Source organism: Ascidiella aspersa, chromosome 3 (assembly GCF_963924565.1).
Source record: "Ascidiella aspersa chromosome 3, kaAscAspe10.2, whole genome shotgun sequence".
Classification (NCBI taxonomy): domain Eukaryota; kingdom Metazoa; phylum Chordata; class Ascidiacea; order Phlebobranchia; family Ascidiidae; genus Ascidiella; species Ascidiella aspersa.
In genome coordinates this window covers 18,229,156-18,245,218 of record NC_139449.1, presented here as the reverse complement: position 1 = coordinate 18,245,218, position 16,063 = coordinate 18,229,156, and the positions used below count along the sequence as shown (strand labels likewise).

At 35.3% G+C, this 16,063-nt stretch overlaps 1 protein-coding gene across 2 annotated transcripts in view; it reads right to left on the bottom strand.

Annotated features, from left to right (window-relative positions):
- Positions 1-3,756: 3,756 nt before the first annotated feature.
- LOC146160528 (sorting nexin-13-like) overlaps positions 3,757-16,063 on the bottom strand; it is a 30,849-nt gene continuing 18,542 nt past the window's right edge. For both annotated transcript variants that reach the window (XM_083385718.1, XM_083385719.1), the window contains 8 exons: positions 15,891-15,960; positions 15,642-15,784; positions 13,698-13,904; positions 10,486-10,686; positions 9,069-9,257; positions 8,418-8,556; positions 7,193-7,337; positions 3,757-6,008 (listed from right to left, as the gene is read on the bottom strand). In XM_083385718.1, coding sequence (XP_083241844.1) covers positions 5,873-6,008; positions 7,193-7,337; positions 8,418-8,556; positions 9,069-9,257; positions 10,486-10,686; positions 13,698-13,904; positions 15,642-15,784; positions 15,891-15,960 — 1,230 coding nt within the window. In that variant the 3' untranslated portion in view covers positions 3,757-5,872. The remainder of the gene's footprint in view (positions 6,009-7,192; positions 7,338-8,417; positions 8,557-9,068; positions 9,258-10,485; positions 10,687-13,697; positions 13,905-15,641; positions 15,785-15,890; positions 15,961-16,063) is intronic.

The following is a 16,063-nucleotide window of genomic DNA, read 5'->3' as shown; positions in this document are numbered from 1 at the left end:
TTTGTTCAATTTACACTATCAGGATGGGTTTAGGACTATACGTGTTTCTTTTACGGATCCATGTATCAGCTTCATAGGCCCCACTTCGGGAACCACTGATTTGTTTTGTTTTGTGACTTATATTATCATAAAACTTGCCAATAAACAATAAATAGCACTTTATGACTGGTCCAAAACTAAACGACAGGTAGCAGAACATAAGCAAGAATTTGCATCTTCGGTGCTTTACGTCGCACGTATTACGCTTTTAATCAAATTATTTAAATTCAACCGTGGGTTCCTTGGGGCCTCACATATATTTTTTGTCCTATAAAATTACAATTTTGATAATAATTTTTTGTCTAATACCAAATGGCCCTATTATTATAAAAATAAGCACGCTTTTGCAAAATAATTCGGTTCAAAAAATTGTGAACTTACACAGGCTTAAATAATGCATTTTACAAGGCTTCGTTCTTAAAGAATAAATTGGTAAATCTCAATAAAAAGTAGCTTACACGAAACGAAGAGAAGTTTGAATTTGATGTAAACATTGACAAATTATTTTCAAAAGCATCACGAAAAATTTGCTAACGCTTATTCTGTAAATTATGTTTAGTCTATAATAGCAACAGCTTAAATAAATCTATAATTATCTCTGACCGGGGATGGTTCCAGGATTTTTTCTTAGAAATAAGAAACTTTTTCTGAGATGCCGCAATTGAAAATAAGCACAAATCTATAAAACAAGATTGGAATGGTAACCCTGGTTATATTCTTTTGCCTTTTCGTCTGGTTATATTCTTTTGCCTTTTCGTCTGGTTATATTCTTTTGCCCTTTTCGTTTTGTTGTTTTGATAACTTTCTCCAAGTTGTTTATAATGCCTTACTACATCCATTGTACGCGGTTAAAGTCAGTAACTACTAAACCTTTGTAAAACTAGATCATGACACAAGGTTACTTTTTTTAAAACTTAACGCAAACTGTGTAATTTTAACCATATATAAATAAACGTTATTCACAAATATGTTCTTAAAATTCATCTCTGTGGAACACAAATTAAGTTTGTTTCAGTAGCGAATGTTACAGCATATTTCATTGTTTTAAAAACATAAAATATGTCATTAAAGCCATTTTAATAGTTATAATAATTTATTTTAACTGTTTAATGCTCTCGTGCTCGGACCTGGCTCGCTGACAACAGGTTTGTTTGTGAATCTGTGGAGCAGGCCTGCCCAACATACGGCCTGCGCAACTCGTTAATGCGGCTGCTTACTGTTGCCTTCGATATTATTACATTTTCGGTTGATTACTTTTTTATAAGAGCGGACTTGCTTGTTTATTTTGCAATGACACATAGTGTTAAAAACCATCGTTAATCAAAAAATTGTAACAGACAATAATTTTGGTTTGCGTTTTAAAAGCGGTACACTATGCGGCCCACGAAGTTGTTTTTTGCGTGTTGCGCCTTATCATTTTAATTTGTGCAGGCCTGCTGTAGCAATAACTGGCCACGAACGAAATCACGCATTTTGCGCAATTTAACGTATTTTTAACGCGTGATTGCTTAAAAGATGTGCGTGGTACAGTAATTAATGTATTCGTTGTTCATTAAAATTAGGAACGCAATTATTTAAGCAGTTTGCTTAAGGTTAGAAATTCTGACTTGGAATTCCCTTCACAACCTTAATCTAAGGCTAAAACTTTAGTTTGCTAGTTCTAAGTTTGCTCAAAACGCTCCATTGCGAAAGTTAAGTATAGTGCTTTTACATAAAATTAACTTTGGTACGGTTATGTTAGTTGGGATAAAGCACGGTTGAGTGTTATAAAATTGGCTACCGTGCTTAGCCCGGCTGATTGCACCGCGCACAGGCTGCAAAGTAGTGCTTAGATCAATATACTAAATTTCTTCGTTTTAGGGGGTAAATAATCTATCAATTAAAATATCCAAGTCACTTGATGGCAGACTGGCAAAATCTTGCCAGCCTTCTGGTGACAAGCATTTTCGGCGTAAATTGTTCGGTTTTTTGGTCGTGCCCAAAAACTTAAATGATGTGTTCGTCAAAGGAATGCATCAACCTTACCACGTTTAGGCGATAAACAAGATTATTAAGAAGTAAATGAATCAGCAAAAAGTTGCGCCGAACGGGCAACATTTTTTGTGACATAAAGAAATACATATGGGGTATGCTGAAGTACAGCCTGGGGGTGCACATGTCTTGCTTTTCTTACTCTAACAGTGTTAAATAGATAAGCTGTTTTGGGGCGAACTCATGCGCACACATGCAACTTGAAATCAGATTAAATAGCGAGAAAATAATTCTTAAAATTAATAGAATTTTTTTTTTGAATTGGGATAAGTTTTTAATGAAAAAATAACGGTGTGTTATAATCTAAGTTAATAGAAATTGTTTTCCAAATGTAGAGTCACACAGTGAAGTGCAACATGCCATAGTATGCATAATACCTCTTGGCTGAATAGATATGCTACAGATACACAACCACAGCTAACGAGGCCGAAGTTCGCGCAAAGGAAAATTACGCGGAAATTTTTTGCGTTTACGTAATTAAAACAGCCAAAAATATAGTTTAAGCCTTAGATGAGACAGCTTGGCCTAGTACATCCTCGTTATCCCATGCGAATATCATATCTGTCTATTTAACAGGAATGGCGACTATCATGATTGCTTTTTTAAATCAATAAAGAAGTATTTGCCAAATCAAGTAAAACTGCAAATACACAACAGTTCTATCGAAATTTAGTACTTTTTAAACTAATAAACAATCTATATGCTTAACACTGGCTTTTCCCTGCCAAACATCGTGCTTCGTACTTTTTTCAGAATGGCACAAAAAAATTATTTCCTGCCAATTTTAGTGCATAATGTTCCTACATATTCAGCATTTAAAAAAAATTGGATTGAATATTTGTAGAACAAGCACACGTTTGTTTGGAAAATCGATCTATCAAAAAAAAAAATTAAAAAGTATTTATTTATTTATTTTTGACCATTTTCTTCGGTTTTTTGTCTGATTCTTCGGCCGACATAGTCGCCAAGTCACCAGCTTTCTGCCATACTGCTTGATGGGACAGAAAAATTGTGCGAGCTGTAAGTATTGGTAGCCTAGTTCAAATTAACTGTTAATTCGAATGCCTCGTCTAGGGTCGATAACGTTATGCTTTGTTAAACTGATACTTTTTTAGTTGATTGGCAACATCCTTATGTCTTAGTTACCTTATTGTTACATCATTTGCTGTTTGAATTAAGCAGTTTTTTATCAGTCACGGCATAGAGTTAGGCTACGTGTCTGCGAACAGACAGCGTGTTTTAAGTTACACTTCTGTGCAGTTCAGGCCTAGAAAGTTTAGCGATAGCGGGTTTTAAATGCTTTATTAATTAGTAGCGATAACTGCAAGGTTTATCACAGCTCTTGAAATTTCAGTGCTGGTAAGGCCTAATTAACTGGCCCAGTTAGTTTATTGTTGATTTTTTTTGCCCAGTGATTAAGGTGTTTTCGCTGTAAAAATAATTCGTTGACCGATTATTATATTCCGTAAAAGTAACTTTTAAAAATGACGACCGTTATATTTATTGGGGGTAAATCTTATATTCATCCTAGTTAAAAGGGTAAAACATACAAAAAAGGTTAAGAACACCTGCTTTAGGTTACACTAAATTACGCCAAAGTACATTTTCACTAAATTCTCTCAAATGTGATCCAATATCTTGTCTGCCTTAAGAAAACACAACAGAATCACATGGCACAATTTCACAGTGGCGCTTGTATTATGGTAATTTTGACGCGCTACAAAGCTGTCGATAAAATATATTTACTATTGCACTACTTACAGGGAAAATGTCGGCTTAAATCAACGCTACTGTTATTGTGGTCTCAAAATATAGCGGTACTTTTTTACTTAAAAATAATGAAAAAATGGTTCAACGTTGGGTTCATTTGTGACTTTTAACGAGGGAAGAGAGCAATGGAAAAGGAATGATGCGGTGGTTTGCAACTTTTCCTGGATGAATTGTTTGATAACGCTTTCCATAAATAGTGGGTCGTTTGAGATATTGGAAACATAAAAACACAAAATTTAGACTTCAGCGTAAGAAATAAACCATAATAGGTGGAGGAAGTGATTCGAAAAAAGACAGGCTTTTAAAAGGTGTTTAAATAACAATGATTTACGCACAAATTGCCACCAGTTAAGTTACTAACCTCCTGGCACAAAAAAAGTAAAATCATGTATGTGTTTTTACTAGCACAATTAATTAATTTCATTTGTGTTGGACAGGAACAAAAATGCTTTTAATTGCTCAATTATTTTCTTTAGGTTGACACAACACTAAACATGACCGTTAAACACGGTAAGCAATGTTATTCACCCAAAGAGTCGTCAATATGAAATGTGTACACAACTAACGCGTAGATTCGTTGTTAACTTAACTCAGTGTTTCTCAACCCTTTTTATAGGAGAGTCGAATAATCAGCGTAAAAAAACAGCAAACCTTTGGCGACCCAATTCTATTCAACGAACTTTTTATAAGTGAACAAAACGTAAGATAAATTGCTTAAATAAACTCGAATTAATGGATTTTGCGGCATGTCTCGTATCTCTCTTTCTCTGGATAGATCTCAATAAATACAAGCATATGAGCTACTGCAGTCGGCGACTCAAACAAATTAAACGGCGACCCAATTTTGGGTTGTGACTGATAGGTTGAGAAACACTGACTTTAATCGGCTGTACCAAATACAGAGTTTTTACATAAAAGTTCAGGTGAACAGAGAAAGTTTTGCATTTGGTGTACGTTAAGCCGGGTGAAAAAAGACAGGTATGCGAGCGAAGTAATAAGTGGCTGTAGAACTTAAACACGAAAGTCAAAAATCTCAATGCATTGGAACAGCAAAAATACCTAAATAGTGTATAAATGAGCAGAAATTGCAGACGAATATATTCGGAGCGATCAAAATCAAAATAGTACATTCCTCCGTCGCAAAATAGAGTACGGCGTCAGACAACTAAACAAAACATTCCGTGACATCAATGAAGTTTCAGTGGCTGAGGATTAACTATCTTATTATTTTACATGTTGAATATGCCAATAAAAAGAGAAAACCTAGCAATTGTAATGAGTTCGTTTTTAAATTTCGTTTTTATCCAAATAATAACAAGGCAAATCATTTAATTCGTTGTTGTAAACCTGTATGCCAAATAACCTAGAGCAGCAAACATTGGTGCAGAGACGTTTCCTTTTTAACATTAAAATGGAATCAGCAGAAGTACAGTGTCTGTGGGGCGGTCAACGGTATTAAAGTTCAATGACAAATTAAACAATGCCTTGACAGATAAATACTAATCAGTCGATAGATTAGAGAGGCGAAAAGCGCGCTAAAGGTGTTATACAACGACGAGCGATGCTGATATGCTATGAGGTTGCTTATCAACATGGCAGAGAAAATATGCTGTCAATGAATTCAAATGATCCAGACATTAAATGCGCAAAAAGATAAAACGCGCCATAATGGATTATATAGATGATTTGTTCAGCTTAGTTTACGGAATGTTTCATTGTCAAGTGACTGCAATAAAGTCGTCTGCGAAGGTAAAAGTTCATATACAACATTAAATATTTGCTATATTGGTCGATTTTAAGTAGGTAACTAAGAAGAGTTATCTAACCACAAATTGCGTAGATTGGTACTTCTTGGTATACAGCAAGTAGGTTTGAATAAAACAGCAGTCAGCGTTTAAATAACGTAATTCAAATACGACGCTCGTGCTATTTTCGGGTATTTTTAAAATATTCACTCGGTTTAGCTTCTGGTTCCATCAAAGACGTACAAGAACTAAATAACTTTCGTAATGTACGAGTTATTGTAGCGACGTCATCGGTCGTAACGTGAGCTTTTCGCACCGTTGGGAGGGCGTTTATCAGCCGTATTGACTCGTGACATCATCACTCTCTTACGCGCGCGCATCCGAGGTGAGGCGGAGTGGAAGGCAGCGAAAAGTTCAGGAAACCTGTGTACCAAAGAGGATTGAATCGTGAGAGGACAACTCAATTCTACAACATATTAGCAAGGGTTAATTTTTAGGTAAAATATTTCCAGGCAACACTACTTTTAATGTAAGACCGGGACACTGCGTTAGGGACCCAAATCAGTCAGCCAACAAGATTTGCGAGCACTACATTGACTTCTGGTAAAGCTAGCCTTCTAAAGTGCGGTACAGTTAATGTAACCCAGGGCGACTTTCTAAATTCCTGATCGCACGTATACATATACACATGTGTATTTATCAGCTAAAAGGTAATTTGCAGGTTAAACAAAATTACAACATCTTGATTTCCTTTTTTTTCACAGAGATATGACGGTATTACAATTTTTTCTATAGAGGGGTTTTCCACATCTTATAGTGTTTTGAAGTCATTCTGGTACACTTCATGGCGACTAACCAACCCATATTCTACATATTTTTACATAAATGAAGGACCAAACTTATATTCCTTTAGTAAAAGACAGGTTGCCCTTCACTATTCTTTAAATAAAGCAAAAATTATATTCTCCAAAAAAATATTTCAAAAGAAAAATAATAACATTCAATCGGCATTCGCTGATCGCATCAATTTATCGGAGCAGCTGACGCCTAACTTCCTAGAAAAACAATAACAAGCCGAATTCACAAACTGCTCGCATCCTTTTGCTTTTGAATGTCAACATACTGGGCGGGAAAAGAAACCGTTGGGCTTGCGGTTACTGAGGTTCGGTGGTGCAACGCAACACAACGTATTAAGGCTCTGCCTTGGCACCAAGCAATGCTTATGCTAAAAGTAAACACATCACATATATTTGCAGTTCAAAGTTTGTGTTACAAAACCTATGAGGCTTCAATTGCGTTTGTTGAGCGTTGTGAAAATATGGATTCACATAACTAGGCAAGATATAGTAGCGGAGTGGTTTGTGTGTTTCGGCATTTTGTTTCAGCAGCTTACGCAATCGAATCTGTAATACAAACCAAATCGGAAAAGTAGAAGTTAAAACTAAATCCTTTAAAAAATATTTGTGTAGTTATAATTGGAATTTTAAACAAGCGTTTTGAAAAAAAAGTTTTTATCTCAGTAATGCACTAACGTTTTTTGAGCAACGGAAAAATAGTACCTAAATCTAATTTACTGTATTGTGCGATTTCAAATAATAAAGCGCTACCTGTTGTTGGGAAAGAGTTTGGCAAGGATTCCCTCCAACAGGACGTAGCAAAATCGCCTGTTGAGTTCGCGATGTTGCAGCATCTCAAACACACGCATCACTCCGCGTCTGCTCGTTTCATTTCCAATCAGTGGCCGCAGTTCATCTACAATAAGTTGTTTCAGTGTTAAAATGACCCGCCTTTTTGTTAACATAGTTTTTCTTTGTCAATTTCAGCCACATTTGTATAAGGACTTTTCAGTTCATCTGCAATAAGATTTTTCAATGTAAAATTACACGCCTTATTGCTAACATTTTTTCTTTGTCAATTTCATCCACTTTGTATAAGGATTTCGGTAATCTACAACTTGTATCAGAATTTCAGTAAGACACTAAACACGTCATTCGTTTAATACCTTTGTCATACAATAGTAAGTATAAACGTATTCATGATCTTCAAGGCTATTCTTGCACAAGTATTTATTTCCAATACACTGTACAAACAAATTACTTCACTGGAAAACATTAGGTTTTCAATCGGTCAGGCTGGTTTCGCCTGATAAGCTAAAATGTTTTGGCCTGATAGTCACTTTTAAAACTACAATCTTATAATTTCAAATTAATATACGGATTCACAGTCATTCTATAGTTGCCGTAACAAAGAATTTCTAGTCTAGAGTCTGTTGTTATATTTCGGAACTGAGACTTTAGTTTCGCTGCACAGTCAAAATAAAAAAATGGCGAGGTTTGGTCTAAATAGAAATGTAAGATACAAGTTGGGACACAATGCCGTTGTTGTTTGGTTGATTTGTGTTTACTATCTACGCTCATATTGGCAGTCCGTCTTCATCTGTAAACTTTAAATGTTTTTTTTTATAAAACAGAATAAAATGGAAGATATCCTATTTTCTGCTGTGAACATTAGCTATGATGAGCTCTACTTAACAAAGAGATGTCTATATAAAATGTACATAAACCGTTGACAATTTATATGCGAAGATAGCCACTGACACTCTGACAGTCTAAGACAGGGTTTTTTAACCATTTTTATTTCAAAGCACCTAGAAAGCAAAGCGAGCGCGATTATTTTATAGTATACCGGCATTCTTTTGAATTGCTGGCAAGTTTGTTTTATTACAAAAGCCTTATAGTTACAATTACTGTCTGCTTAATGAGTTTGCTTTCAGTGGCGACAAACATAATTTACACCGAAAAATTAAAACATACATTCAAACGGCCTTCTTACCCGGTATTAGTCCATGCATTTTGGTCTGAGTAAGGACCCTAGTAAGCATCACCGTGGCCTCATCGCGTTCCGGTACGGCATCAGCGAGAACTCCGGTGGGCCAGAAAGCGTCCCGAAACTTGCGTATGTACTCAGCTACCTTGTAACAAGAAGTCAGATGCCATGAAAAGAGCAAAATGCTAAGGAATTGCTAAAAATGTTTAGTGTAATGCTTCGTTTTCTATGATTTGGTCTAAATGTATTTTTAATTAACATTTTGATAATTACTTTGTATTTAAACAAATTGTTGTTAAGATCCAAACAGTTGTGATTTAAGCAAAAAACACGACACACAACCACTCAAGCTCGTCATGTTTTTTATAGCTCAAAAACTAATTGAAATTATATTACATCTGTAAATCAGCCTACTATATTTCTTACAAAGTTCTAATTGTTCCAAATAGATGAAGTATTTTTATAGCAATGTTTTTAGATGTCTGTACCGATAATTTGCTGCAAACTTAAAGTTAATGTTTCACAACCCGAACAAAACCTGTTGCAACTTTAAATAAAGTTCATGTTGACTTAATCCGTCACTAACACAACCTTAATGAGTTCATAATTTAATAATTTATTCTCCAACTGCTTACATTGGTCAAGCAAACCACTCACTTGGTCTGCGGAAAGCGCATTGTCCACATAGTCCACTATCTTCTTGTTCATGCGGTCGCCGAAGAAGGCGCGAATGACTTGCTGCAGGGCAGCCACAACCTGCCTTCGTAGCCACTGGTTGCGCTTCTTCAGGTCGAATATCTCGTCCATTAAAAGCAGCAAGATACCGAGGGGTATATTGTTGTCCAACTTTACAATGAAACGAGAAGTAGATTAAGAATACAAAACAACGTAAAAAAACGATAACTGGGCACTTTCTATATACAGAAATCGTGTTTGCTGCGCTTGTAGGCAAAAGGATTATCCTGATTTTTGCAATACTAATGTGCAATTAAGTTTGAAATGACAAGTTATTTTCGACACCCTCTATACTAGAAAAAGTTATTTCTCCTGGTTTTGCATATAACAAAAAAATCCGCCTTAAAATAGCATTACTTTGCGATTTTACAAAAGAAAAGGACAAATTTTATTTTCTGACGGTCCAGATAGAATTGCACAGCAAGCCAGTTTTTAGTTATTTAGTTATATTTGCTTAATAGGTCATAAAACTGAGAATATTCTAGTTTTTGTTTAGTTAATGTGATTAACGACAAGTAAATTTAAACGGAGTCTTATACCAAAGGCGGCTGAAGCAAAACCACTACTCTGTGATTTAATAGAACAGTGGTTTACGTATTTGTAAACGAAGGCAGCAAACTATGAGTAATTGAAAAAGGTGCAAAATATGATTGAAAGGGGTATATATGGGAGTAACAGTGTCTAATTCTTCTTGGACACACAGACAGTGCACGCTTACTCTGAAGCCGTACAATAGGCAAACGCCGTACCATGTGATGCAATAACAAAACATTACATTAAAAAGAGAAAGGCTGAGATAATAAATGTCACACAACTCCAATATTCACTGGGAGAGTTCTAAGGACTTACAAAGATGTGTAATAGAATTCGTTAGGGGGTTGTCGCGACAAGCGGCATCGTACGACTTTGCGGTTAAAGTCACTTAACATTTTTGCGGTGTTTAGGTTTGTCAAACTAAACGTGAAGCCATTCAATGAACCACGAAGAATGCTCGCTGGTTTAAGGAATGCGATGAAATTCCAAGCGAATTAGCGAATTAGCAAATTACCGGTTACTACCCAGTAGGCCGACAGACAACTGCTTTTAATATTCGAAATGTAGTATTTCTACCAAAAAAGCTAAAGTAGAGTTAAGTGCCATCCCTTACTTTACATTTGTAGTTACGAAAACAAGTCTCCTTGAAGTAAACCAAATAAATTAAAATACCCGGTAAAATATAGAGCCGGTTTACATTGCTCGCCTTAAGGCAGAACCGCTACCCTTCTTTCTTTTGTTCCACTTCCCGCCACTTTTTAACGTGACGTCAACGGCCTGAAATTGCGAGCCAGTTAAAACTCACGTTGTAATCCATCTGTTCCCGCAATTCGTCCGAGAACGACTCTTTTCTTTCTCCGGCAGTTCCCGGAAGTTTATCGGAGAAGCGAAGGAAACCGTCGGATACCTTGTCGGATGCCTTTTGAATGCCGTCAATGAGCGAGTCCGGAGCTTGCGTTACGAAGTTCGTCACACTTCGAACCGACGACCGCATCATTGTGTCCATCTGGATGGAATAAGACGTGATAGTTAAATGACGGTTGGTGACAAGACAACTTTCAATCAGTAATAGGTTGTTGCCGCTTTTTAAATTCGTTTACGTTTTTTACGTAGGCATTACCTCGTTTCCAAACAAGCTTTGGTTATGGTTTTTATAAAGTCCAATATTATCAGCCATGCGGTATTCAACTGGCTTTTCGGAATGCCACCAAATCGGTGGGAAAATCTACGTCATAAGGTAACTTAAGGTCACATACTACGTGGCGTGGTGCGCTATAATATGCCGCTGTGAGTAAAGGAAGCGATATTTCCTTACCATCAGAGGCCAAGCTCAACCCAAGAAAGCCAATAAACAGGATGCAGGTCTGTGCCTGGGCCATCGTTACCGGGAAAGCCGGAAGTGAACGACGCGGTTTTGTACGGAGAGTTACGTGATCAAATGTAAAATGACTGTATATGAGTCATCTGTGAAGCCTTTGTGAGAAGATATACGCAGCCGCCATTTATTTTAGTAGAAATCTGTGGGCTGTGACTGATTGGTATATAGGTTGGAGGACAGAAACTTTAAAGCATTAACGTCCGCATTTACCAAATTCCTAGATCAATGGTTTTCAACTCTTCACTATTTTTAAAAAAGAACCTTTATCTCAGCTAATTTTATTGTTCTTGTGAAGTGTAAGTCTTGTGTAAGGTATCAACCTATTCTGAAGCAATTTATTCTAAATAAGAGCCACATGTACCCGCATTAGTGGAATACATACAAATACAGAACGTGTATTATAAATTTATTTGTCTTGTCTTCACTTATTTTGGTGCTACTCGACCTTTTTCTGTTCGCCAGTTTGCGAACTAGTTTTATCGACATTTTTGTGTGACAGTTGCTTGTATGTTCGTATTTAGTAGGTAACACCAATAAATAAAAGAACTGCTATAGTTTGTTGTCACAAATGTACTCGTTTGATTTATTATTTTAATGGTGCTGGTATTGAACTTCATCTATATTTTGTGTTAACATTACTGCTAGGAACTGTTTATTTGTAACACGAAACTTTAAGTAACTACGCTGAAAATCAGTGCACAAAAACTTTCAGTCACGCCGCTGAAATCGAAAAATGGCGTCGCAAAACATAGTTTGAGAAGCCCTGATTAAGCATACAATGACCATATTGCAATGGCGGTATACATTAGCGTAAATATCAAAATTGGCATAACAAGATGGTCTTCTAAGAAATAGCATTTTGTACATAGCCCACTCATAACTAGCCTGATAACACCAAAAAGTCGCAAGAAGTATTTCAGAAAGCGAGATAATCCTTCTGGTTTATCCAATTTAAGTTGGCAATAAACATGATAATATACCTGAGCCTTGAGACTGAAATTAAAATGTGTTAAGTTTAGATAAAAAGTGAATCTGCCATGCTTTTATTGTATATTTTTTATGTTTTCTGTGTATACGTAGGACAAGACTGTACCTTTCGAGCGAAAAGAGAACTGAAAACAGTTACTATATTTTAAATGTTTTTAGAGAATAAGTACGCGTTTTGTGATAAACATGAAATTGAAATGTTACAACATTTTGAACTACTTAGTTCTTTTATTAAATATTTTTTCTTCAGTACAACTACTTATCTTGATGCTTAGCACAAAAAATCAGATTATTTTAAAATGTTGCTCAAAACTGTGGAAGTTCGATATTTTACCCTTTAGGGTTTTGCTAGAAACATTACGTAAAACCTTGCTGTAAAGAAGTGGTAAACTACTACGTCATCACAAAGCAGATTACTTATTTCTACATCTTAGTAGATTGTACTTCTGTGTATAAACATAGAAGGGTTGACCTATAATATGACATACAAATTCGAGATTGCTAACTTTTTAATTCAAGTTACGCCTCAACGTAGAACAAAATATTTTTCGTAAATTTTTCATGAAGAAAATATTAGTTGTATTTTGTATGCACTTTCTTATGGGACAAATATCGTTTAGTAACCATGGTTAATATTGCTTCATTACACTTGAGCGTGTAACATCTCAAGTTAGGCAAAATTAAAAAATAATAAATTACTATTAAACCCACACTTCTATTATTATTACAAGAATCGTGAAAAAAATATCTATTCGACGCAAAGGCTAGCGACACAAAAACTGCGCTGTTATTGTAAATGTTTGAGGTATCTACCTTTAAACATATATTAATTTATTTTTCTTAACTTTAAGACAATTTTTTTAAAATATTACTAACTAGTGGTTAGGTGTTAACTATTAATATTAAAAAATCCCAGATTAGTAACAAATTCGAATAACAGTTATTATTAGGGCGAATATTTTTTGACCTGAAAAATTAAAATTTTGACAAATTTTGACCTGAAAATAATTTCTTTGGACAAAATTTTGACCTGTTAGAAATATATTGATTTAAATAACCTAGGTGTGGTTAATCACGCGTTTTTTATACTGTATATTGCTCTAATAAAGATATAATACGGTTAAAATGACTTTGAACTTATATCAAAACTATTTTTTTTTTGATAAAATGAAAGATAAATTTCAAAATAACCGAACAACCAATTTCAAAAAGCTGACTTTATTTTTTTTTAATTTTGTAAGTGATTTATGTGCATTTTATTCGATTTTAACTTACAAAAATATTGACAAATTTTGACCTAACGTGTAAATTTTGACAAAATTTTGACTTTTTTTGACAAGTCAAAAAATATTCGCCCTAGTTATTATATTACGGGTTATTTCATTTCCGATATATCGTTGGTCTATTTCTTGATAATAAACTAAACTAGTTATCTCTACTTAAAACACATCGTTATATAAGCAAATGACGTTTTTTTAACTCACATTGATAACGCAAAATGTTGTCTTTTCCTACATGCTTACTATTTCCCCCTCTCGCTGAACATACATTTAAGAGTGTGTCCAAAAATTGCATGTTACCAGTGTGTCTAAGTTAGCAGTACACGAGAGAAAAGGTTGGGGCAGGTGATAAGCACGAAGTTGTGGGCCTACCTTGCTGGCAAAAGTGCGAGAAGTTTTTTGGTAAGCCTTGGCGTCCAGGAAAAGATGAAGACAGTCCATCGACTTGGCTGTGTGCTCCGTACTGAGGATCGTGTGAAGGTATTGGTTCAGCTCAGCCCGGCGCTTCTCTAGGAAGTCCTCCTTAAGATCCTTGAAGAAGGTCTTTCCAGGGAGCCGAAGGTTTCCAAGATTGCTGCCCTAATAATCGTATTAAAGGAAAATACAAGGAGCTTCAACTAGGCTAAAATGAGTACAATAAATTACCAAAACTTTAGGGCGAGTTTAAATATGAAAGAAAACACGAAACGCAAAAATGATAGGCCACTCTCAGAACCCATATTTTTTAAACAGCATTATATGCGAAAGGTGGGGCATAGATAGGGTTGGGTTCAAGTAACGAATATTTTATTGTTCAAATGACAAGCTTAAGTAACTTAAGTAATTCAAGTAAATATTCTGAACAATCACCGGTCTTAAAAAAACATACATCAAAATACAACATAGTTATTTTTTTAAATCACTTTGCAACCAAAAGATACCGTCAATTATGATGAAGATCATACTTAGAAATAAACAATCGAGCTGCACTAAAGCATTAAAATTATTACATCACATAAAACTAAATCCATAAATTATCATATTTTAAAATATTAAGTTAGCCAGCTTTCACTTTACAAAAAACGTTTGAATGTCATGCTGTGTTTTGTCGTCCAGAGCAAAATTTTGTTCACAACCTTTTTTACGCTAGAGAGTGTAACTTTTAAGAGCGCACAACTCACTTTTTAAAAATAAGGTTGTCGAAAACTAGTTATCGAAAAAATTGTGTAATTAACAAAAGCGTAAATTATCGAAATCGTTGTATACTTTTTAGTTTTCTAAGTTTTGCAAATTTGACCTCGTATAATAAGTCAATTGATGTTGGACGTAAAAAACCGTAAAAAATTGACACATAATAAGGTTGAAACATCAAGTTGAAAACGAATAAAGTGATATAGTCTTATTAAGGTTAAAGTTATAAAAACGTACTTTTGCGGAGTTGAAACGCAAATACAGACAAATAACATCACTAGTAAACGATCATATCGAAATAATATAACTTTAACAGTGATGTAGTTGGTCATTATTACTACACACAGAGATGTCTTGTACTTGACATTTTTATCCGATACTGATACCCGATATTTTAGGCAAAAATAATCGCGATTAGCTTCAAAACCAAATGAAGTCATTTCTATGCTCAGACTAAAAAACGTTGATAAAACTGAAATGTTAAAGAAGTAATTTTCCTAAAACTTCAGGTAGTAATGGCGAACTTCAGTATTGTGTTAACTGTTAAAAGTGTTGTTTTATTTATATATTTTTTTTAATAAAGTCTGTCTAATGTTGCAGAAGTGGCAGCTTTCATTTGTACTAAACTAAATAGTTCTATTTACCGAATAACTGCACTACACCAGTGCTCTTCAACCGGTGTACACGATGCACCCTAGGGTGCACCAAAATAAGCATGGACTGCACCAGTACGAAAAGGTATACAAGGGTGCATCACAAACTTTTAATGAGCCATTAATATTTGACATTTTTAAAGACAAAACAGTCAATAAATAGTCTCTTTGCTATTTTCTCAATTTTGTTTGAATGTTGTTTTATGACATGCAATAGTACTCGCAAGTAGCCTACAGCCATAACCGAACTCTCACCGACACGGTGCAAAACTTCGGCAGCTCCGCTCGGTTTAATTTACGTGATTATATTGATATGCGTAATGATTGTTCATATCGCTTTTTACCTAAGTTTACCTTTCAAGTAAACAGGGTGCAGGAGTTGGTCACAACAACTTTAAGGATTCAGCAAACCAAAAAATGAAGAGCACTGCACTACATCAAGAACATTCGAAAATAAACGCAAGAGCCACGGATCCGTGTTATTCGCGCTTACATTTTCTCGCAAGCTGACATGAAGGTCGTGAAACTCCCGGTATCTTCTGAAGGTGTCCCAACTTTCTCGCTTGCCGGTCGACCAGTGGCGGGTCACAGTAATTGCGTAGAGCGCGTACGTTTTGCCGTGTTCGGTGCAAATGCCTGTTGGGTGAGAATAACAAACAAATACACGAGAGCTTGTTTATTTCTAAATGTTTCTATGCCTAAGCGTAGTGTGCCACTAAACAGGTTTCCACAATATTCCTACCTGTTTGGGTGATGAGCGCTGTTAGTTTGATCGGTTCGTCTGAATCGGTGATCGTCAACTCGTCGACAGACTAGAATAAAAACGGTATTAAACTATTTCTTGTCAGGATAAACAATTCATGGATTCGCAAGCGAAATAGAATGCCAAAATATTGTGGTTCGGAATTAAAAAAA